General features: G+C 39.4%; 1 protein-coding gene across 8 annotated transcripts in view; it reads right to left on the bottom strand.

Moving 5' to 3' along the window:
• The window catches only part of LOC104587729 (syntaxin-132-like), an 86668-nt gene extending 64498 nt beyond the window's left edge, over positions 1 to 22170 (bottom strand). For 3 of the 8 annotated variants that reach the window (XM_088890514.1, XM_088890515.1, XM_088890516.1), the window contains exons 1-5: positions 21925 to 22168; positions 21555 to 21665; positions 21320 to 21376; positions 14815 to 14863; positions 11184 to 11272 (exon numbers count right to left, since the gene is read on the bottom strand). In XM_088890514.1, coding sequence (XP_088746640.1) covers positions 11184 to 11272; positions 14815 to 14863; positions 21320 to 21376; positions 21555 to 21665; positions 21925 to 21942 — 324 coding nt within the window. In that variant the 5' untranslated portion in view covers positions 21943 to 22168. Of the gene's footprint in view, positions 1 to 11183; positions 11273 to 14814; positions 14864 to 16060; positions 17546 to 21319; positions 21377 to 21475; positions 21666 to 21924 lie in introns of those variants that run through there. The other 5 variants (XM_088890510.1, XM_088890511.1, XM_088890512.1 and 2 more) reach the window with 4 other exon arrangements.
• Positions 22171 to 23491: the final 1321 nt, after the last annotated feature.

The raw sequence follows: 23491 nt of genomic DNA, 5'->3' as shown, positions 1-23491 counted from the left end.
ACTGATATTTGTCTCCATAGAATTCTACAGCTATGTTTTCGTCTATGCATCTTCTAGTAACCACTCCGAATACTTGGAATTATTAGTCCCAGGCTATTTATTAGTGAGATACTTTAATTTCCCAACAGCTGTAAGGAAACTTAAAATAATATATATATATATAATAACTTAAAAAAGCACACTTACAATATTGCCCCTACTAACATAACATGTTAGCAACTTAAAATAATAATAGAAATAACTAACTTAACTTACTAGCACTAACAACAATATAAATAAAGACATTACTGCCCTATAACTCTACACTCCCCCTCAAGTTGGGAGTAGATATCAACCATTCCCAACTTGTGTAAGTCTATCTCCAACTTGGTCTTGGGAACTACCTTAGTGAAGAGATCAAGAAGTTGTACGCCAGAGGCAATATATGGAAGACACTTCTTGAGAAGCAACTCTCTCTGATAAAGTGTCGATCCACTTCAATATGTTTAGCTCTATCATGTTGAACCAGGTTATGGGCAATATTAATAACAGCCTAATTATCACAGTATAACATCAAGGGCTTCTCATAAGCAATGCCCAGTTCTTCAAATAGAGATTTCAACCATAAGATTTCAGCCACACCATTAGCCATAGATTTGTATTCAGCTTCAGCATTGGAATGAGCAACAACATTTTGGTTTTTTACTTCTCCAAGAGACAAGATTTCCTCCTATAAAGGAACAATACCCAGAGGTGGACCTCCTGTCATCAATGCACCCAGCCCAATCAGCATCTGTGTGGATTTCTATTTTTATGTGACCATTATCCTTGAAAAGTGTTTGCTGGAATACAACAGCCGAAGAAGAAGAAGAAGAAGAAGAAGAAGAAGAGAAGAAGATTTGAGAAAGGTGGCATAAACTCTTCAGCTGGCCCTACAATCTTATATAGATGATTATAAAATAATTTTACATGAATGGACTAGAATGCCCCTGATTAGTGATGGGGCAGAGTTCTCCTGAGACAATTCTCTCTAACGAAGTGTCAGTCAATCTCAATGTGCTTCGTCCTATCATGTTGCACTGGGTTATTTGCAATGTTGATGGCAGACTTGTTGTCACAGTACAACCTGAGAGGACACTCGACCTTTATCCCGAGCTCACCAAGAAGGGTCCTAAGCCACAACAGTTCAGCAACACCATGAGCCATAGCTCGATATTCAGCCTCTGCACTTGATCTAGCAACCACATTCTGCTTTTTACTTCGCCATGTAACCAGATTTCCTCCAGCAAACATGCAATACCCAGAAGAAGACTTCCTATAACCAATAGAGCCAGCCCAATCTGCATCAGTATACGCTTCAATTTCAATTTTATTGTGTTTTCTAACAGAAATCATTTTCCTAGGCAAGTCTTCAAGTACCTAAGAATTCTTTCCACTGCTCTCATATGAGGAATCTTTGGAGAGTGCATGAACTGGCTGACAACATGTACAACATAAGCAATATCTGGTCGAGTGAGAGACAGATATATCAAATTCCCTACCAGTTTTTGGTATCTTTCTCTATCAAGGTAGTCCTCTCCAATAAATTCCTGTAGACCATGGTTCTGTTCTATTGGCGTATCTGCTGGTCTACACCCCATCATACTTGTCTCCCCTAGAAGGTCAAGGACATACTTCCGCTGACATATATAGATGCCCTCTTGTGACCTAGCAACTTCAATTCCAAGGAAGTATCTCAGATGGCCCAAGTCTTTGATCTCAAACTCAGAAGCCAAGAACTCACTTAATCTTTTTATCTCTTCCAGATCATCCCTTGTAATCACCATATCATCCACATAGACGATTAGTATCGTAAGTCGGCTATTTTGTTTCCTTATGAACAAAGTATGATCTGCACCACTTTGAGTGTATCCCACTCTCTTCATGGCCCCACAAAGTCTGTCAAACCAAGCACGAGGAGACTGTTTAAGGTCATATAATGCTTTCCTCAGTTTACATACTTTCTCATCAAAGCCATAACCTGGTAGAGGATCCATGAATACCTCTTCACGTAGATTACCATTTAGAAAAGCGTTTTTCACATCCAATTGATGTAGTTCCCATGAAAAATTTGCAGCTAATGACAATAAGACCCGGATTGTGTTGAGCTTCGTGACTGGAGCAAAGGTTTCTTTGTAGTCAATCCCTTCCTTTTGAGTAAACCCCTTTGCCACAAGTCTGGCCTTGTATCTTTCAATGGACCCGTCCTCCCTATGCTTTACAGTGAACACCCACTTGCATCCCACAGTGCTCTTCCCTTCTAGTAGATCCACTAATTCCCAAGTCCTTGCTTTCATTAAGGCTTTCATTTCTTCATTCAGAGCCTCTTTCCATCTTGGATCAGACACTGCCTCTGAGTACCTAGTAGAAACATGCACAGAGGAGAGAGCAGACACAAAGGAATAATAACGAGGAGATAAACGTGAGTAAGAAACAAATTCAGCAATGGGGTGTCAGATAGTACAAGAACGGGTAGACTTACGAAGAGAAATGGGGAGATCCAAATCAGAAGTATGAGTGATAGGATTACCTGGAGTTGTTGAGGCAGATTGATCCGAGTCCGATTGATTGCTGCCATGAGTTAGAGGGTCTTTTTTCCTTCTATTGTAGGTGATTCTTATATCTCTTTGTTGCTTACTGGTGTCCTCAGTAACATCTGCAACATCAAGAGTGTAACAAGTGCAATGGGAGCCTCACTAGGTTCACCCGGGATGCTACAACTAGGAGGATCAGGAGGAGATGGAAGGCCCGAGGTAGAAAGAGGCACAAAAAAAGAGGGGGAAGAAGAATCCTCTTCCATCTCACTAGTCTCCCCCTGAAGAGGATTCTGGGAAGAATGAAAATAGGAGTGAGACTCAAAAAATACCACATCTTTTGTGACGTATTTCTTCTTGGTGACAGGATCATAACACTTGTAACCTTTCTGTGTAGGAGAGTACCCTAGAAAGATTCCTTTCGTAGCCCTAGGATCCAACTTGGTCTTCTTTGGATCCTTTACATGTATAAACACACACAACCAAAGACTCTAGGTGGAAGAGGAAAATCTGGAAGATTAGGGCAGAGGACAGAGAAAGGAGTTTTCATACCCAACACATTGGGTGGCATCCGATTTATTAGATATGATGCGGTAAGGACGGCTTGAGACCAGTAGTGCTTGGGAACCATGTGCTGAAATAATAAAGCTCGAGCGGTCTCCAATAAGTGTCTATTTTTGCGCTCAGCAACCCCATTCTGTTGAGGGGTACTAGCACAAGATGACTGATGTATCATGCCAGCATCCTCCATGAACAGGTTCAAGGATCTTTCAAAATATTCTACAGCATTGTCTGAACAGAATTGCTTAATCTTCTTGTCGAATTGAATTTCAATCATTTTACAAAAGGCCATGGTTATCCGTGGCACTTCATCACGTCCTTTTAACAAGTAGATCCATTAGCATCGTGAGTAGTGATCAATAAAACTAATACAGTAACGAAAACCATCCACAGAAATAAGGGGAGAAGAGCCCCAAACATCAGAATGGACCAAATCAAAAGGAGCTTGAATTTCATTACTAGAAATTGGATAAAGAGTTCTACATTGTTTTGACAACTGACACACTTCACAAACTAAACTTTGACTTGAAATACCCTTGAATAATTCAGGAAACAACCCTTGCAATGATGAAAAAGGTAAATGACCTAGTCTAGCATGCCACAAGTGTAACCTAGCTATTGACTCCTCATTATTCTGACTACTGGTAGCAGATGATTGTAAGGCCGAACTTATGTCTGCATCAAAATAGTAGAGGCCTTCACACTCATGACCGCTCCCAATCGTTCTCTTCGTCAATTTGTCCTGAAAGACACAATGAGTAGGAAAGAAAGTTACGCTATAGTTTAAATTCTTGGTAAGCTTCGAAACAGATAAGAGATTGGAAGTAAGATTGGGAACATGTAGAACAGATTTAAGAGAGAGGTTCTTGCTTAGGTCAACTCCCCCTTTCCCAGAGATGGTGGAGAGGGAACCGTCAGCAACTCTCATCTTATCTTGGCCAGACATCAATTGGTAAGAAGAAAATAAAGAGGACATGTGTGTCATGTGGTCAGTTGCACCGGAATCAATAATCCAAGAAGTAGAGTCTATAGAACTAGTTGTACTATAAGCAGAGACAATACCTGATCTAGCAAGAGAGGTCGAAGCAAGGGAATTAGTCCTTAGACGGGTTAAGACCCGGCTAAGGACCTCTACCTCATCAGCAGTGAAACCCAAGGATCCGGATGTGGAGGAATTAGCAGTTTGACCCATGGGAGAAGATGCAACTATAGATGTGTTCTTCGAGCTATCACCACTGTGACTAGTAACATGATTCCCACTTGCTGTTTGATTCTTCTGGGGCTTCCTATCTTTCCTTAACGCAGCTGGTTTCAGATGAGGATAAAGAACCCAACAAGTCTCTTTTACATGCCTTTCACCACCACAATAAGAGCACTTAAGATGCCTCTTGTCTGAATGCTTGCTCCCCTTTTGGTTTGAAGAAATCAGAGCTGAATGTTCAACAGGCTATTCGGCTGGCTGTGTTTGAGTGTCAACTTGCATCTCTTTCCTCCTAACCTCTTCATTCCTTACTAGATAATAGACATGACGTAAATCTGGCATTTCATCCCTTCCCAAAATTTGAGACCTTATGCTCTCAAACATTGGGTCTAAGCCAACCAAGAACTTAAAGGCTCTACCCTCTTCAATTTGTTTATCATGCCTCTCCTTGTCTTTTGCATTCTCCCAATCAAGAATAAGATGATGATCAAGTTCTTCCCATAGTCCTTCTAGGGTTGCAAAATACGTGGCAACTGTCATATCTCCTTGTCTCAATGCAGCAATGTCTTGGTTCAGCCTATAAATTCTGGCATTGTTCTTTCTCTGTCCATTAGTTTTAGAGACTTTCTCCCAAATCTTAGCAGCAGTAGGAAAGTGTTGAACAGTCCTGGCCACTCTTGAAGTCATCGAAGCAAGCAACCAGGACATAACGGTAGCATTTTCCTTACGCCATACTGCATACTCCGCACTACCCACTACAGGTTCCTTCTTTTGTCCATCTAGATAACCCATAAGTTCCCGGGAAGTCATGAAGAGCATGGCTGAAACAGACCATTCTCTGAAATTGTATTCATCCAACAATACACTGGTGATTTGCAAGCTGTGCACATTTGGATTTTCCAGATTAGGAGACCTCCCACCAATTCTATGATCCCTAGAAGACACTTATCCCGATATTGAAGACATCTCCTTCCTCTTACAGTGATCACAATTGAAAACTCAGTACAAAGAACACTATTCCAAACTTACCAAAGTTGTTGCAGGTCTGAGAACCCCTTGTAACAGGTCTGAAACCAAGGACAATCCACCTTTGTATTGTGCTGAACTCTTCTGGACTAGACCGGGCTTTGACTTCTGCTGTAGTAGACTGTGATCACCCGTACGATCTGTACTAGGACTGTCAAAGTCAGTCCTTCCACCTAGATCTGTTCCACACAGACCTCTCTTAGCAGTCGAATGGCTACTACCTGCTGTAAGGTGTCTAGTAGGGCATCGATTGCTGGAACAAACTCCCCTTGGGCCCTACAACCAAGGGAAACCCTAGATACAGACCTTGTTGTGTTCTACGGTCAGCCCTAGGGTTTCTTCACAGCGACCAAGATAGGAGAGAGAGAGGAGAGGAATAGGGAAGAGCAGAAAAAGTGGCGGCTGTAATCAGACAGACGGATTAGTGCTCTGATACCATGTTTGCTGGAATACAGCAGCCGAAGAAGAAGAAGAAGAAGAAGAAGAAGAAGAAGAAGAAGAAGAAGAAGAGAAGAAGAAGATTTGAGAAAGGCGGCATAAACTCTTCAGCCAGCCCTACAATCTTATATAGATTATTATAAAATAATATTACATGAATGGACTAGAATGCCCCTGATTAGTGATGGGACACCTAGACAAATAAAACAAATAAAACATTAAACAAGTTTAGGCCCAATAACTAAGAACTTAAGACACAAATATGACTAACATAAATACTAAAAAACAGCCGAACCAGCAAAAAGTATGCCTTTGCCTAGACATCTCTTCAAATAAGCAAGGATCCTTTCAACTACAAGAAGGTGAGTGGTTCTGGGGGAATGCATGTACTGGATAACAACATTGACGACATAAGAAATGTCCAGTCGTGTGAGGCAAACATAAAGAAGCTTCCCAACTAACCGTTGAAACATAACCTTGTATTCAAGGGGCTCTCCACCTTTTGCACTTATCCTATAATTCTATTCAATAGTTTGTCAGCAAATTTAACTCCTAGTTTTCCAGTTTCTTCCAAAAGATCAAGAACATACTTCCTTTGGGAGACAAAAATCCCATGATTGGATAGTGCTACCTCAATTCCCAAGAAATATCGTAGCTCTCCTAGGTCTTTGACCTCAAACTCTTGATGAAGCAATTGATTAAGAGAGTCAATCCCACGGGTATCACTACCTGTCACAACAATGTCATCGACATATACAACAAGTAGAGTCAAGGAGGAATCCATCTTCTTAATGAAAAGAGTGTGATCTAACTGGGCCTATACATAGCCGAATTTTTCAAGGGCCTGTCTGAATCTATCAAACCATGCTCTAGGAGATTGTTTCAGTCCATATAAGTCTTTATTCAATCTGCAAACCTTCTTCTGCGCTATTGCATTATAGAATCCAGGAGGCAACTCCATATACACCTCCTCCTGCAAATCACCATTGATGAAGGCATTTTTGACATCCATCTGGAATAATGGCCATGAGAAATTTGCTGTAATGGATAATAGAACTTTGATAGTATTCATCTTGGCTACCGGTGCAAAAGTTTCTAAATAGTCTATGCCATATGTCTATCTAAACCCCTTTGCAACTAATATGGCCTTATATCTTTCAACAGAGCCATCAGCATTATGTTTCACTGTAAACACCCATCTACACCCAACCGGTTTCTTCCCTTTAGGCTGATCAACTAACCCCTGTGTATTGTTTTCTAGAAGAGCATCCATCTCCACTTTCATTGCATCCTTTCACTCAGGCGCTGACAAGGCTCCATGCATTGTTTTGGGAATGGTAACAGTAGCAATAAATGCCAAAAAGGACTTATAGGACGAAGACAAGTGATCATAAGAAAGAAACTGAGAAATACAATGGGCTATAGATGAGGTACAGCGGCACTTCCCCTTACAAACTGCAATTGGAAGATCAAGATCATCCAAAGGAGAAGGCGAAGGCTCAACAATGGGAGGCATGGAAGGTATCTCATCCGTAGCAAGGGATAAAGGGATTGTGGTACCTGAATCTGGAGCCACAAAGAGAATTGGAGCTGGCCTTGATTGTTGATGACCAAAATCAACCTGCCTCCACCGCTTGTGATACACCCTCAAATCCCAATATCTTTGACAGGCTTCCTCACTACACTCCCCTTCAGTGATTGGGACATGTAATGGAATTTATGATGAATGAGGTCCCATCTCACTACTCTCCCCCAAGAAGAAACTCTATGATAATAGGGTACATCCCCAAAGAATGTGACATCCATAGAAACAAACTGTTTCCCAGAAACAAGCTCATAGCAGCAGTATCCTTTTTTATTTTGTGCATACCCAAGAAAGATACATTTCAAAGCTTTAGGATCAAATTTAGAGCGATGAGGTCCAAGAATCTAAACAAAGCAAGTGCATCCAAAGGTCTTAAGAGGAATGGTAAACAAGTCTTTATCAGGGCATAATAGGCTAAATGGAGTTCTCATGTCAAGGACCCGTGAAGGAATTGGTTAATGAGGTACACAGTAGTGTGAATAACATCTCCCCAAAAACGTATGGGAACATTGGAAGTCAACATAGTGCTTCTAGCCACTTCCAATATATGCCTATTTTTCCTCTCAACAACCCCATTTTTCTAAGGTGTACGAGGACAAGTACTCTGATGGATAACCCCATGATCAAGGAGATATGAAGCCAATGGTTTTGCAAAGTACTCTTTAGCATTATCGGATTTGAAAGCTTTGATTTTGACCCCAAACTAAGTCAGAACCATCTGATGAAAAATCCGAGTTAGGGTAGGGACCTCATCTCGAGAGCGCATAAGATAAACCCATGAGAAATGAGTGTAGTCATCGACAAACAGCAAAAAATATCTATATCGCCCCATAACAGTGATGTGATATGGTCCCCTAACATTGGTATGCACAATTTCAAAAGGAATATTACTTCTTTTATTGCTCAAAGAATAAGTTGTTCTACAGTGCTTTGCAAGTTCACAGGTTTCACATTTTAAACTAGACATTTGAACTGACTTAAACAAACTAGGAAATAAACTCTTCAAATATCTAAAAGACAAATGACCCAATCAATTATGCCAAAGCATAACCTGACTAACAGACTAAGAAACTAGTGACCTCCCCACTTCTCTATCTTCCCCATGTGAATACCCTCCAAGCAAGTAGATTCCATTCGTCTCACAGCCAATCCCAATCACCTTCCTTGTCTCCAAATCCTGAAAAACACACCAATCAGGAAAGAAAGTCACTAAACAGTTTTGATTTTTAGTGATACTACTAACTGAAAGCAGGTTACTACTAAGTTTAGGAACATGCAAAACTGAGGACAAGGAGATGGCATCAGACAATCTAATGTCTCCCTTGCCAGAAATTGGAACAAGGGAGCCATCAGCGATGGACACTTTGTCTCTACCAGAGGACAAACAATAAGTATTAAACAATGAGGATAAGCCAATCATATGGTCAGATGCACCTGAATCTATAACCCAACAAGGTTTATTGTTACCTGGGGCTGAAGCATGAAATGCTGAAGCCCTTGTACCTGAATGAGCAAATGCAGAAGTGGAAGGAACAGATGTAGCTGGTGGCTGAGATGAGGGTGCTGAAGTGCCAACCTCACTTTCCAACTGAGTTAGGGTAGCTCAGACAGCAGCCAAGGTGTCCAGGGGTGTGGTTCTTGTGATAAGAGGATGAAGTACCATCAGTAATAGTTGCCACATTAGTATTCCCCTTTTTGTTTCTGAGCTTTACTGGAACTAGATAGATGTGGATAAAGTTTCCAACATGTATCCTTGGTATGCTTCGGTTTCTTGCAATGATCACAAACAAATTCTTCATATCCCTTTCTTTGTCACCCCCAAACTTCGGTTTTACTGCTGCTAGGGCTGATTCCATAGGTTAATATTGTAGCATAACTTTTCTCCTACTTTCTTCACTGTGCACTAAGGAATAAGCCTGAGACAAGGTCACATTCTCTCTAGTGAGAAGTTGCTGCCTCACAATGTCATATTCTGGGTTTAGACCTACTAGGAATTCAAAAACTCTATTTCTTTCAACCTATTTCCTGTATGTTTGTGCATCCTTCTGGATTTTCCACTATCTCCAGATGATCAATTTCATGCCACAAAGACTTCAAGGTAGAGAAGTAAACTGAGATCGGTTTCTCACCCTGCTTAAAATTATTAACTTCACATCATAGGCCCTAGCGACATTAAGTAGTTGAGAATAGGTTTCTCTCATGATGTCCCAAATTTCCTTGGCAGTTTTGGCCAATAAATAATTTCGGCTGATATGAGGCTGCATTTAATTGCATAGTCAAGTCATGACCAAATAGTTCTCCTGAATCCATTTGGCATATAATGGGTCTTCCTTGGCTGGTTTCTTCACATCTCCCATCACATAGCCTAATTCCCCTATACCCCCAATGGCCATCAAAGCTGATTAGGCCCACTCCAAGTAATTTGATCCATCAAACTCCACTGTGGTAATCTGAAAAGTACTTTCAGTCATGTTTCCAGTCCCGAAAACACCTTCCCCTTGAGTTTTCAACTCAGCTCCTGCCACATCTACCAAGAATTTATCACAAAGAACTGATTTTTATGCTGAATAAGGGTAAATGATACCCTAAAACTGCTAACAGCCGAATTGGGAAGCTGAAAGGGGTCAAGCAAACACCTAGAAAATCTGAAACAGGTCTGATAATCTTCAAAAACTCATTACAAACCAATCTGGAATGCTGAAAAGGATCAATCCTTACCCAAAATTTGATCACAGTCAATAGGGTTTCAGACTAATAGGGTTTTAAAAGAACTGAAGAAAACCCTAAAAAAATTCAGGAGAAATCAGGAAAAAAAAAGAAACCGCTCCTCCCTGATCACTCTGATCAATTTTTGATTGGAGTCGATCTCAAGAAAAAATTGAATCTTACCCAGAAAACACTGGCCGCCACTTCCAATCCTCAGTTTAAACCCTAATCTTTAGTTTCTTTCATTCTCTCTGATTCTTCCTGATCACCGGACTCTTTCCAAGACTCCAAATAGCTCTTGAAAAGGTGTTGCACCCTGCCAATGATCTCCAAGAACCAGCCGATTGCCAAATCTTGCTAAAACTTCCAACCCTAGGAAGTTCTCATGAGAAACCCTAGGTTGGCTCTGATACCAACTTGTCTAGTAGAGACTGAGATCAGCTCTACTCTAGATGAGAATTCAAAACAAAGAATGGAATAGGGAGAGAGAGAAGAGAGAAGACAAAGAGAGATTTCAGAGAAGAGAGTGAATAGGCTTGTCGCCCCACTCAGTTATATATATATATATATATATATATAAAAGTACACTTACAATATTGCCCCTACCAACATAACATGTCAGCAACTTAAAATAATAACAGAAATAACTAACTTAACTTATTGACAGTTTGACACTAACTTAACTTACTGACACTAACAGCAATATAAATAAAGACATTACTGCCCTACAACTCTACACCTCTACACTTTCATTAGCAATTAAAATCTGATAAATGATTTTCCCATTCTTCACAAAGGCACCTTGATTAGGAGAAATGATGGAAGGAAGCACAACTCTAATCCTCCAAAAAAGCACCTTAGTAATAATTTTAAATAAGTTGTTTACCAAGATGATAGGTTTGAACTCTCTTGGATGGTTTGCACCACTCTCTTTTGGGACCAATATAATGAATGTAGAATTCAAACCCGGATTTATCACCCCCCATCTCAAATAAAAAAAATCATTAAATACCATTTGAATGTCATGTTTGAGTATGCCCCAACAACCCCCTCTCAGAAAAGAGAACATTCAACCACAGAAAATAAATACGAGGAATGGAATAAATCGCATTACTTCTCTATCAAGCGCTTCAATTTTTGATTTTACAAAACGAGCAATTGTTCCAACTTCATCCACATCTTTCTGCATTTGCCGCTTGATTGCTGCACATAATGAAACCTTCCTAATTAGTGAGTTCAAAACAGATCAACCAAGTGAGATTATACTGCTAATAAATGGATTCTTTCAAGACAATATAGCAAACTATTCAACTTTGAAAACAGTGTTACACCTTCAAAAAATCATTTCAATATACAATACCCAGGTGCATCTATATCCATAACCATGTGTATCATATGTAAAGGGAAGGTCTGCAGTTGGGAAAGAAATTGAAGGAAGCAAGTTAAAATAGATTCAGATCTGAACCGTTTAAGGTTGAGATGATAACATGGTTAAGGGTATTTTAGTTATCCATTAATTAATTCAAATCATTGTAATCACATAAGCTTAATAGGGATATAATTGTGAATTAGTATGAACTCCAAGCAGAAACAGCCCATAAAAAAATTAGGACAAAGTTTTTTTCAAGGTGCCAAGGCAAGGCTAGGTGACGGGGGGCGCCTTGTCGCCTAGGCGGGCGCCATGGATTTTTTTAAGTAAAACCATATATCTCAGGGTAGTTCCCTAGGTTCCATAACCATCTTTCCTTAATAATTATTCATAATTTTCATAAGAGAAGTATAAATTTCATGTTAAGTCTAGAAAATCAACATTTTATGAGAAGAAAAACAAGTAAAGAAAATTCAAAAAATATAGGGGTTGAACCCCTACTTTTGTTATAGGAAAGAAGAAAATAAAAGGTAGAAGAAGAAGAAAATGTGTTGATTAAACAAAATTTTAAGTTCTTCCCTTGCTTACTAGTTTTGGTTTTGAAAATTTTGAGGGTTCAATCAAGGATCAAAATTTCGATAAGGTAATATTGTAGATTCTCATTATAAAAGCCAATAAAAATGATTAAACTAATTAATTATTAGAAGAAAATAAAATGCATAAATAAAATATTTTATAATAATACAAATATTTAAAGGTTTATATGGTTTATATGATTTTATTCTAATTATTTATTAGAACCAAAAGAGATGCATGCATGTGATATTATTTCATACTAATAAAATGTTAAAATATTAAATGGTTGAAATCTATAGGACAACTTCGTTGTTCATCATTTTGTTCTGAGGCTGAATATTAGTTTCTTGGCTTTCTTTGATGGTTTGGAATATGATAATAATCTAGAAAGGTGTAATTAAGTTTCTTTTATCATTTCATAAAATATTAGTGCATATTTCCATATATCTCACAATATTTCCCCAATGTCTAACTTTTCACAATATTTCCATTCAAAATTTCCGATATTTCGACATATGTCCTTTATTTGGGTGAGCAACATTTCCATCGACATCGACATTTTAAACCTTGTTTTGTTCTAAGGGCAATGAACAAAAAGTATGCAATTTGAAGAAGTCTTTCTATGTTCAAACAATCACCGAAGGCTTGGTTAGCAGATTTCACCTAGCAATTCAACAAATGGGTTTTAAACAATGTCAAATTGATCACACTCTCTTTGTGAAGAAGGAACGAAGAAGAACGGCAGCCTTGATTGTTTATGTGGATGGCATAGTTATCATTGGTGATTGCATCTCAAAGATTCAGAGGGTAAAGAAGTTCTTGGCCACTCAGTTTGAGGTGAAGGATCTAGGACCCCTACGTTACTTTCTTGTGGTTGAAGTTGCCTGCTCTCAATAGGGAATCTTCATCTCTCAAAGGAAGTATAACCTAGATCTCTTGAAAGATACAGGAAAGCTTAGGGCCAAACCGGCTAATACTCCTATAGATATAAATAATAGACTCGGGGACTACAATGATAAGCCCATAAAAGATACAAAGCAGTACCAAAGACTTGTGGGTAGACTCCTATACTTATCTATGACTAGCCAGATATTGCATATGCTAGGAGTCCTTAGTTAGTTCATGCATGAACCCAAAGATAGGCTTTTTCTCAGGTACCTGAAGAAATTTCCAAGGATAGGCCTTTCTTCAAGAAGCATGGACATATGAAAGTTGAGGTTTACACTAATGTTGATTGGGTAGGTTTGGTGAATTACAGAAAATCCACAAGTGGCTATTGTACCTTTGTGGGGAGAAATCTTATTACTTGGAAAAGTAAGAAACAAAGTGTAGTGGCCAGATCTAGTGCAGAAGCAGAATACAGAGTCATGTCCCATGGAGCTGCTGAAATATTATGGATTAAAAATCTATTAGGTGAAGTGGAGTTTCTCCTTGATGGCCCCATGTCACTCTACTGTGACAATAAGGTTGCTATCAATATTGCAGTCAATCCTGCTCTCTATGATAGAACCAAGCAGATTGAAGTAGATAAACACTTTATCAAAGAGAAACTGGAGAAGAGAAGTGTGCACTCCATATATCAGCTCTGAAGGACAATTTGCAGTTGTTCTCACCAAGGGATTAAACTCCTTGCAGCACTATGATCTTTGTGACAAGTTGAGGATGATTGTTATCTATGCGACTATGCCCCAACCTGAAGGGGAGTGATGTAATATTAAGTAGTTATGTGCCACAAAGGACACTTTTGTCTTTTCTCTTTATTTTATTATGTTTGGCTACCCTAGACTATAAATATAAAGCTGGCACCACCAGCCTACACTTTTTGCCTCTCTAACCTTTTTCTTCTCTTCTTCTCTTCTTCTTCTTCTCTGAAATCAGAACTATTTGTTTGAACTATTGTCATGAATTTAGGATGGCAGCCTTGAAAGACACGAAGATTACATCATGTGGGTATGTGGGGACTGGTGAATCCATACCCTTCAAATAATGATGATGAAGCTAGATGGGTGCAACTTAGTGGAGTGTCATGATAACATGATAACATGATAACAGTTATCATAGAACAAAGGAAAGAGAGAGATCAATCAGATCCCTGTCTGAACCTGCTCCAATACTATGATAACAGTCATAGAACAAAGAAGAGAGACGGAAGAAGAGAAAGCAAAGGAATAGAAAGCCAAAAAGTATGGAGTGGGTGGCACCTACTCCCTATTTTATTAGATAGAACATAACACAATGTGAACGGACCATATTACCCGTGCATCACTAAATACACAGTACAACAGCATCTAATATCACACTAGCTACTCAAAGTAATGCAACTAGTAGATAGACAAACGCATTGTGAGTCTTGCATGTATGAATTGTTGAGCACTTAAAAAATATGATTTAATCCATACCTATTTGCTTTCACTTTCACTTTGAATTTGTTTTATATGTTATGTACTTATGTTTATGTATTTTATGTATTAATGTTTAATGGCTTTTTTTTTTAATTTTCCAAACATTTATGCTTTGCTTTGTCCATGCATGTGCATCATCTTGCACCTACAAGGCGCTTGGGCTTTTCTTGCACCTCTCACTTTTAAAACACTAGACTGTTCTTAACAGAGCATAGATTATCATCAATCCAAGACATGCAGATACTGAGAACTCCTTCAGTTCCACCCAAACCATTTCAGAAGTGGCAATGTTAACTATTTGATTGAAAGTATTCATCTGAATGACCAGAATGTATAAAATTAAAGAGTAACGAAAACTTTTGAGGCTTGAACAGAACATGCAAGAGGAAATATCTTACCCTTCATGGCAACAGCCTTTGTTACAGATTTTGAATCTTCATTTGCATCCTGCATACATCATTTGCAAAAATTATTCCAGCAATAGATCATAATTTATTCCCATTATATTAAAGCAAACTTCTCAACAGAGGTATCTTTGCCAACAAAGTCCAACCTCAACCATTCCACGATCATAACCTATAGCTTGGAGTATATATATCATGTACAGAAATCTGAGCCAAATGACTCACGTTTTATCAACTAAAGGGGTCATATTTGGTACTGAATATCTTACAGTTTTCTCTTAGTAGAGAATATTGATCAATTTATGTTCCCTGTCTCTGCATGTTGCTTTTTACAATTCAAACGCACTAAGACAACTCAAAGTCAGGTAGAAAATATGCTGGTTATAGTCCTTTACAAGTATTATGTATAGGTCACAGGGTAGTTTGGTCAGTTCATTTGTAATCAAGGGTAGTATGGTCATTGTACTTGAGATTACTATTACAAATATAAATGTGCAGTAGATGGGAGAGGTCAATTTAACTCCCATCAATCTTTCTATTCTTCTTTCTCTCTTTTTTCTCAACTCTGCCATTCCTCTTTCTTTCTCTTATATTTTATTTATTTTAAGATTAATATCAGGTTGTGTTACATGGTATCAGAGAACCATTAAGGACCTTGGAATGATCTTGATTCCTTCTTTTCTCTTTTCTCTGAACATAGAGAGGAAGTCTCAGAGTTACCACAGGAGATCTGATCAGAAAAAAGGGTATATGTTCTTCTGTCTCGTGGTGTTGAAGTGTGTTTGGTTGTGGATTAGTTCCCTCCACTCGGCAGTTCAATGAGGACTGTTATTTGGTAATATTACAGGTGAAAGATGATTGGTCTGATGCTGTCTATTGAAGTAGAATAGTGATGTTGTCTGTTAATGTGTTAGCAGAGGTGGTTTGATCGATTACAAGTTCAATTTATTGTGGAGAGCAGCAGACCTGGATTTTAATTATATACTTCATTGCTGGAAGGAAGTAATCTTTGCTATGACACTAGGATTTTTTTTAAGATAAAATAAAAATTTTATTAAATAAAAAAAAAAAAGCAATTACAGAGGAAGGTGAAAAGCAATCACCCGAGGGGAAGTAAAAATAGATACCAAGCAAAGAAACCCCAAGCCCAACAAACCAGCCCAAACAATAATCCTTGACCCAGCTAGAAAGAAGAAAAAGAAAACCACACTGCAACACTAAGGCAAAAGCCAGACCCTACCAATGCCATATAAGCCTCCTTCTTATCAGCTTTTTGAGAACACTCTTCTATTCACCTTTTCTCTGATCATTTGTGTTTTTTGACGAGCTTATTAGGCCCAATGCCATATAAGCCTCCTTTTATCCGTGCAAAGACTTTTGGAACTGGAACTTGCTGCTGACTTTTTCTGTTCTTTTGAGTTCTGAATCTCCTAACTGTATTAAGTGTTTTCACAGCTTCTTCCAGACTCCCCTCCGGCTTTTGACCCCATCTGAAATCAACATCCCCTCAGATAAATCCTCCTCCTTCTTGAGAGCATCCCCACCATTCTAGTCGCCCTGCCATCTCCAACAATCACTTCCTTTTCAGAATTGTCAGAATTTCCGTCAAGCACTGGAGTGGCACTACTCTCTTTCTCCCCATTTTTTTCCTCTACCAATCTGAATGCTTCCTTGGCGAACTCCTCCCCTCCTAAGAAGAATAGCCCCAGAATTTTGCTGACTTCCACTTCCTTGTTTATCACTTTCTCTAAATCACAATTCTTCTCTACCTCATGGACCTCATCCATCATAAGTACTTCACCATGCTTCCCTGAACTTCCTTCTCTACTTGATTCTAAGGGGAAAGTTCTATACTTCTTTCTTTTGTAAATTCGAACTCCATCTCCAATCTGATGTCCTTCCTCCTCCATTCCCTTTTCTTCAATCCCTGATTGGCTGACTCTTGCTCCCCTCTTTTCTTCTCAATTAAATCTTTTTCCACTTTTCCTGCTCCCTTCCCCACTAATTCTTCCAACGCACTCATTTCCTCTGCTCGTAAAGACCCAACCACCTCATCCCCTTGACTGATTTCACCCTCTTCTTCTGCTTTTATTTTCATCCCTCTTCAGTAAAACCCCAGTTGTCTTTCTGCCATTCTCTTCTTCTCCTACTATCGCTTTCTCTCCCCAATCATCCTTTCCATCTCTTTCCTGAATTCCTCCCTCAACCTCAGTGATATCCTGTTTGTCTTCGTCATCCTCCCCTTCCTCATGATGCAAATGATTGTTTTTACAGTCCACCTGAGTCCCCCCCCCTTCTCTTCCGCACTTCTTTTTGCATCCCCGTCCTCCTCCCGAATCATCGCTGCAACCTTATTTTTAGGGAGGAACATTGCCGTTCTCCTAACAAATCCTTCGGCATCGCAAATTCGCAATCGGCCTCTTCTGTCACCACTTTCTCTATCGCCTCTTTAATCTGCTTACCCCCAATATACTTTTGGGCCAAACCCCCATCGTAGCTAGGCCCACTCTTCGAATTTATTTACGCCTTCTAGGCCCACTATTAAGTTTCTGTTTTAAGTCCATTTGTTCCAAGCCCATCTCATCACCCTTTTTTAAATCCACGTGATCCCTGAGAATATCACGTGTGGACCCACTAAAGCCCGGCCCAGCTTGCTGTCCTTGTTCATTTTTCTCTCAAAGCATCTGTTCTTCTTCTTCTCCCTTTTCGTTCTTCTTCTCGTAATCAGCATCACAGCAGGCCTTTTTTGAAAAAGCCCCAGAATATGCAATGAATCTCAAGCTTCCAGCGCCCAGCAACTCTTCGTTCTCTTCCTTCCCCCCCCCCCCCCGACCTTCCAATCTGCATGTGCCCCGTGTACTCCACCAAACCCTACCTGCCTCGTCTTCAACCTCTCGCCTTCCACACCACAGGGATGCTTCAGCTTCCAATACCACCCAGAGTTTCCATCATCTCCCTTCAGTAAAGAAGTCGATCGTGCGGGGAATCCTATCCGGTTTAGCACCTGCAACTGTAATCTTCACTGCGTGAAGGTCAACAATGCAAACATCTTCTAAAACTCCACCACACGGACCTGCAAGCTTATCGAAGACTTGATCCAACCATAAGTTAAAAGGCAGACCAAAGACCTTCAAGATCATACTCCCTCCAGGTATTGAAATTGCATTGCAAGAAGATGTCCAGTTCGTCACTGTCACTGCACCTTCCGAAGTTTCAACAGTCATGCATTCTGCCTTCGAATTTCCAATATCCAGAACAGCTTTACTGTCATCGAAAGGAAAAATCACAGCCGAATCCACATTTGGAATTCTAATCATAACATTGTTAAGAATCCTTTTCCAGTCTCAACCTTCTTCTTTGCTGTCACTGTCAACATTTTGCTCCAATCATCCTTACTTCCTCTCAAAATGAACTTTGGGACGCCATCAGCACCTTCAAATCGTTATCTCCTGATTCCCCTTATGTTGTTCTGACTCCTGAAACTTCTTCTCCACCCCCAGAGCTTTAACTATTTTTTCAGCCAGCACGTTTCCTCGTACTCCTGTAGTACCTCTGCAACTGCAACCCATCCCTGTCTATTTCTGCCTTCTGGCAAACAGATAGTTTGTCTCCTACCATCTTACAACTTTTCATCTATCCCCATAAACACCCTTTGTTATTGACTTTTTCCTCGATTGAGAAAAATTTCCATTCCTTTCTCAGCACACTCCTCCAGCCAGGTTTGGTCTCCATATGGATTGCACCCTCGACAAATCCTTTAATCCAACCTGCAACGGCTTCAGATATGAAAACCTTAGCCCTCCCTTCCTCTCCGAGCATCAATATTTCTCCCTCTTTACATTCCTCTACCAGAAAGCTCTTCTTCTCCACCACAAATCCTTTCCTCCAAATCATTTCCACCGCAAATCTTCTTTGCTTTATAAGCTCTTCCATCCTTCTCGCTTTCCTAATAAATGGTCCAACTCCTGCTGCATATAGGTAAAAGTAGATAAATATGAGGATAAACTCTTTTTACCTTGTTTACATGCTGATGACTCCACTTCTAAATGATACATACAGGCATAATGTCTTTACTTAGCATAGGTGGCCATAGCTTGATCCTAGATCCGTTGTCTACTTCAGCCAACATAAATGCTGATGATTCCACTTGCAATTGATACATACAGGCATAATGTCTTTACTTAGCATAGGTGGCCATAGCTTGATCCTAGATCTCCTTATCTACTTCAGTCAACATAAAATTACAGCCAACTTCCCTCTTCCTCCTACAAATAGTTTTACAGCTTTGGACCATTCCAAGTAATTCAATCCTTCAAAAGGAGTGATTGTGATAGAGGAGTTTACATTTGACTGCAACATAGATATTCTGGAGGTAGCCAAATCATCAGTCACCATCTCAACAGTCAATACACCTCAACAAAAGTAACAGTCCACACACAAGAAGGAATCAATGTTTGTACCAGTCTACACTAGTTAATTAGTGTTAATATATGTCACACAATAACCACAACAGATCTGTTACTTCACTGGGAAAATGTCCAGGCATCTGCCTCCAACCTTCCAGTAGCAGGTCCACACAACCACTACAGATCTGTTGCTTCATTGATAAGATGTCCACACATCTGTCTTCAACAGAAAATATTACTTTCAGTCACATTTTTCCAATAACGGGTGGTAGACACATGCCCCCAAAAACACTTGCTCTATTCAGTTGAACCATAAACCAATACATCAACCTACTTTCCAAACCTGAAATTAACCTCTGTAGTCAGGCCCATACACAGTCAGCAAACACCAACTCAAGGTTGAAAGAATTTTAATTCATCCCAACATGTCACTCTTTCTAATGGTACCTCATAATCTGCCTTTTAGTTGGAATTGTTTCTCCTACTCCACATTCATCCCTATCATCAGTCTTATTTGTTCCTCAGTTTTCTTTTAACCTAATGTCAATAAGCAAATTGACCAAATATCTTGATTGCTATGTTACCTTCTATCCTTCACATTGTATATTTCAAGACTTGGACAAGAAAGCAAATTGGTGGAGTATATTAGACGGTGAACTGGGTAGCACAACCATGCAAACAGCTTATGGAAGTTAAACCTCAATTTTACATGATATTTCTATTCTATGTTTCAATCTTAATAATGCCAAAGAAAAATTGTCTTCATGGACCCTAAGTAAGCTGTTTATTGAATGATAATCAAGGACCATGGAATTTCTGGAATTTACTAAGAGAAATTAATACTTTGAAAAGCGACTTGAGGATTCAGATCTGATGGATCCCAAGGGAACAATTTGGCAGACAGGCTATCAAAGTATGGGGTAAACAGAACAGATATGTATTGAGGGGTAATAAATGGAGATCCAGGGGACTACAATGTATAGATAAGGGTGTCCATAAGGCTGGTAGATGGGGCTACTAGGGGTGTACGGTGTGCTTGTGTCTGAGCTTATTGTACAGCTTACACATTCTTTTTATTATTAACAAAGTTTAATAATACTAAAATCAAGGTTTTAAGTATGCTACTTTTTAAGCACCATAACTTTATTTTTGTACATATAATAATACTAAAATCAATGAACCTTTGATCCCATAATCTTAAGTCTGAAAAACTAAGTAACATTTCAGCAAAATGAAGTGAATAAACTGGACCAATGAATCCAAATCGAACTTGAAAAAGTCAGGTTGGGTTAGAGTTAGGGTTTGGGGTTCAACAACTCAGGTTGAGTTAGGGTTGCCCTCAACCCAACCTAACCTATCCCAACTTGCACCCTTAAAAATTTTAGGGTATGTTGATGCAAATTGGGTTGATTCTCCTTCAGGCCATCAATCTACTACTAGTTACTACACTTTTTTAAGAGGAATCTTAGTTACGTGGAAAAGCAATAACAACAAGAAAAATGTAGTGGCTAACCAAAAAGAAAATTAGTTGAAGTAGTGAAAAATGATTTAGAGGCCCATAATTTAACAATGGATGGGGAACAGGACAGAGTAGAATAGCAGAATAGGATTCATGTAACCAATTCCATATAGTTAGAACAAGGCCTAATGGAGTTGAGTATGTTATTGTGACATTTGTAAGTTTCTCTAGCATATTCAACTATTTGTGTATATATTTCTTTTCTCACCAATTCCTAGCATTTCCCATCCCAATATGTCTCTCAAACTTATCTTTGTCAAACTCTCTGCACTACCAAATTAAACTTCGAACCTTGACCTTACACATTTTCTTTTCTCTCTCCCTTCATTTTTTCTTGGTGTGTTATGAGGTGGATCAATACGTAAAGCTAGAGTTAGCAAGGAATTATGGGCACCACTCTCTTAACAGAAAAAATAAAAAAGAGCATTACTAAAACAGGTACGCAAACTGTGGAATTGAATAAATTAAATAGTAAATAATATATTTGTGGGACAAAGAACTAGATGGTTGATTAACCCCTCTAAACAAAAGCAATCAAGATATCTCCATCAAACCAGGAAAATGAAATCCAAACCTGGAGCTTTTTCAATAGCTTGTTGAGCTTATCAATTTGTTTCTCAATATCTTCAACCTAATGGAAGAACAAAACCGAAAAAATCATTTGAAAATGCTGAATAGAGATGCAATAAATCATTAGCATTCATCAAAACACCATGCCCAGAATGATTACTGGAAAGGATTCGGTGAAATCTGCCATTCTTGTTGTTCAACACAAACAAGTATTGATAATTGAGATAAGGCGCGGCAACCTGCTTAAAGAAATTCTCTAAGCCAAAATCTCCTGAACTCGTTGGAGGTGGTGCGCCCAATTCAACATCTCTACTACTTGAAGGTTGACGTCTGGGGATATCAAAGGAACCCTGCAAAACATCCCCCCCCCCATTAAAAACAATACTGGATAAAAAAATTCACCCTCGACAACCACAAATTAATCAAATTTTATTTAAAACCATAATTGTTCAGCAAAAAAGTTAGTCTCGCTCGCTGAATCAAAAGAGATACCGGAGAAATCTCTGTTAATATAAACGTCATTTAAACCGAGCTTAACAAATCCAAAACCCAGCACCAAAAAAAAAAAAAAAAAACAGATAAAATAGATTCCGAAAGCTGAATACTAACTGATAGAAGGTCGTGCATCTTTGAAATGGAGATTGAACGTCAAGAGGCGGAGGCGAAAATCTCCGATGAAAATAAACAAGCACTCGAAACAACAGAATGCAGAAGAATAAACAAATTCTTTTTACTTTCCCTCCAAGGTCCAGGATTTCGAGGAGAGGATTTGACCAGAGAAAAGCATGGAATGACAAGGATGATTTTGTTGAACGATTGAATGCTTGAAAACGGGGACTTTTTTAGATTTTTCTTAATTAGGAAAATTCAAAGCAAATAACCAATTAACATATTTGTTTTACTTACGATTTTAACGTTGTTTTCTCATGGTCAATTCTAGTCCAGCCCAGAACTCCGGTCCGGCCTGTCCCAGAATAATCGAATTATTTAGGAAATTTTTAGGCACAGTTGGGGTGGATGCCGGCTTGGAATTGATGCCGGCGGGCATGTATAGAATGAGGGTTTTTTGATATTTTGAATGTTAATTAGAAATTTGCATTAGGTCAGTTTCTATTCCATTCATTTTTTCGTAAGTTATTTATTCGAGTAAATTCATTTACTTGAGTGGAAAATTTATTTATATATGTTCTTTTACTTTTCATGTAAATAAGGGAATGACCATTTTAATCATAAAAAATCAATATTAAAAGGGATATTTTTGTTCTATTCAAGTATTGGTAACTTTTCCCCAGGTGAAAAAGTTATTTATGTGACACCCAAGAAAATAAACTTTCCCTGATCCTCACATAAATCTAAAAAAAGAATATAAATTTCTTGGTTAATAGGAATCAAAATCTCATTGACCAACTTTCTCCCTCTAAAAATTAAAAAAAAAAAACCATTAAAACTAGTGATGGAGCGCAATCCGGCTGGTCCTAACTGTCGACGATCTTGCCTCTGGCTAGAGCAAAAGGTGCCTGAAACGGAGAAGAAAGCGAGTAATCTCCAGGGAAGAACCCGGTGAGAGAGCTCCGAAGCTCAAGTTAGTATTTCCTCAAAGGCAAGATAAAAAACCGGATGGCGCAAAGTTATCACATACCTCCTTCTTGGGGGGGAAGGGAACCTTTTTATAACCACTTCGCGCACTCACTCTCAAGCTCCTATCAGGTCGGGTATCATTACCTCTACACTTCTGCCAGTTCGGGTGTCATCACCTCTGTTGGGGCAAATAACCGCCACTGCTCTCTTTGTCGGAGCCGTCTCTGTGAATAGAAGTGGCGGTGGCAAGTGGCCGTCGAAGTGCGGCTGTCAAGCGTCAGATCCTAAGTCAGTCAGGTGCACCGCCTCAGGATACGGACTCCTTTGGTGTCAGGTCAGGTACGGTTGTTCAGTTTGGCGTCTTGGAGACGAAGTGCTGGAGTGGTGTGCGAGGTGAAGTCTTGAGTTCGGATAGAGGTGTGGCCCGAACTACCCTGGGGCGGGCCAGTTCGGGTTGTTGCCCTTTGCACTCCTCGTAAGGCTCGGGGTCAAAGGGAGAGTTCGGGCTCCTTTTGGGGAGCTCGGACCGCTGGTTCTTCCTCTCGGAGCTCGCGCCTTGAGCGTACTGCCATGCCGAGCTGTTGCTTCTACCACGTGT

The sequence above is a fragment of the Nelumbo nucifera genome, chromosome 6 (assembly GCF_055504915.1).
Source record: "Nelumbo nucifera cultivar China Antique chromosome 6, China Antique-T2T, whole genome shotgun sequence".
Taxonomy (NCBI): Eukaryota; Viridiplantae; Streptophyta; class Magnoliopsida; order Proteales; family Nelumbonaceae; genus Nelumbo; species Nelumbo nucifera.
This window is presented reverse-complemented; position numbering and strand designations above follow the sequence as displayed.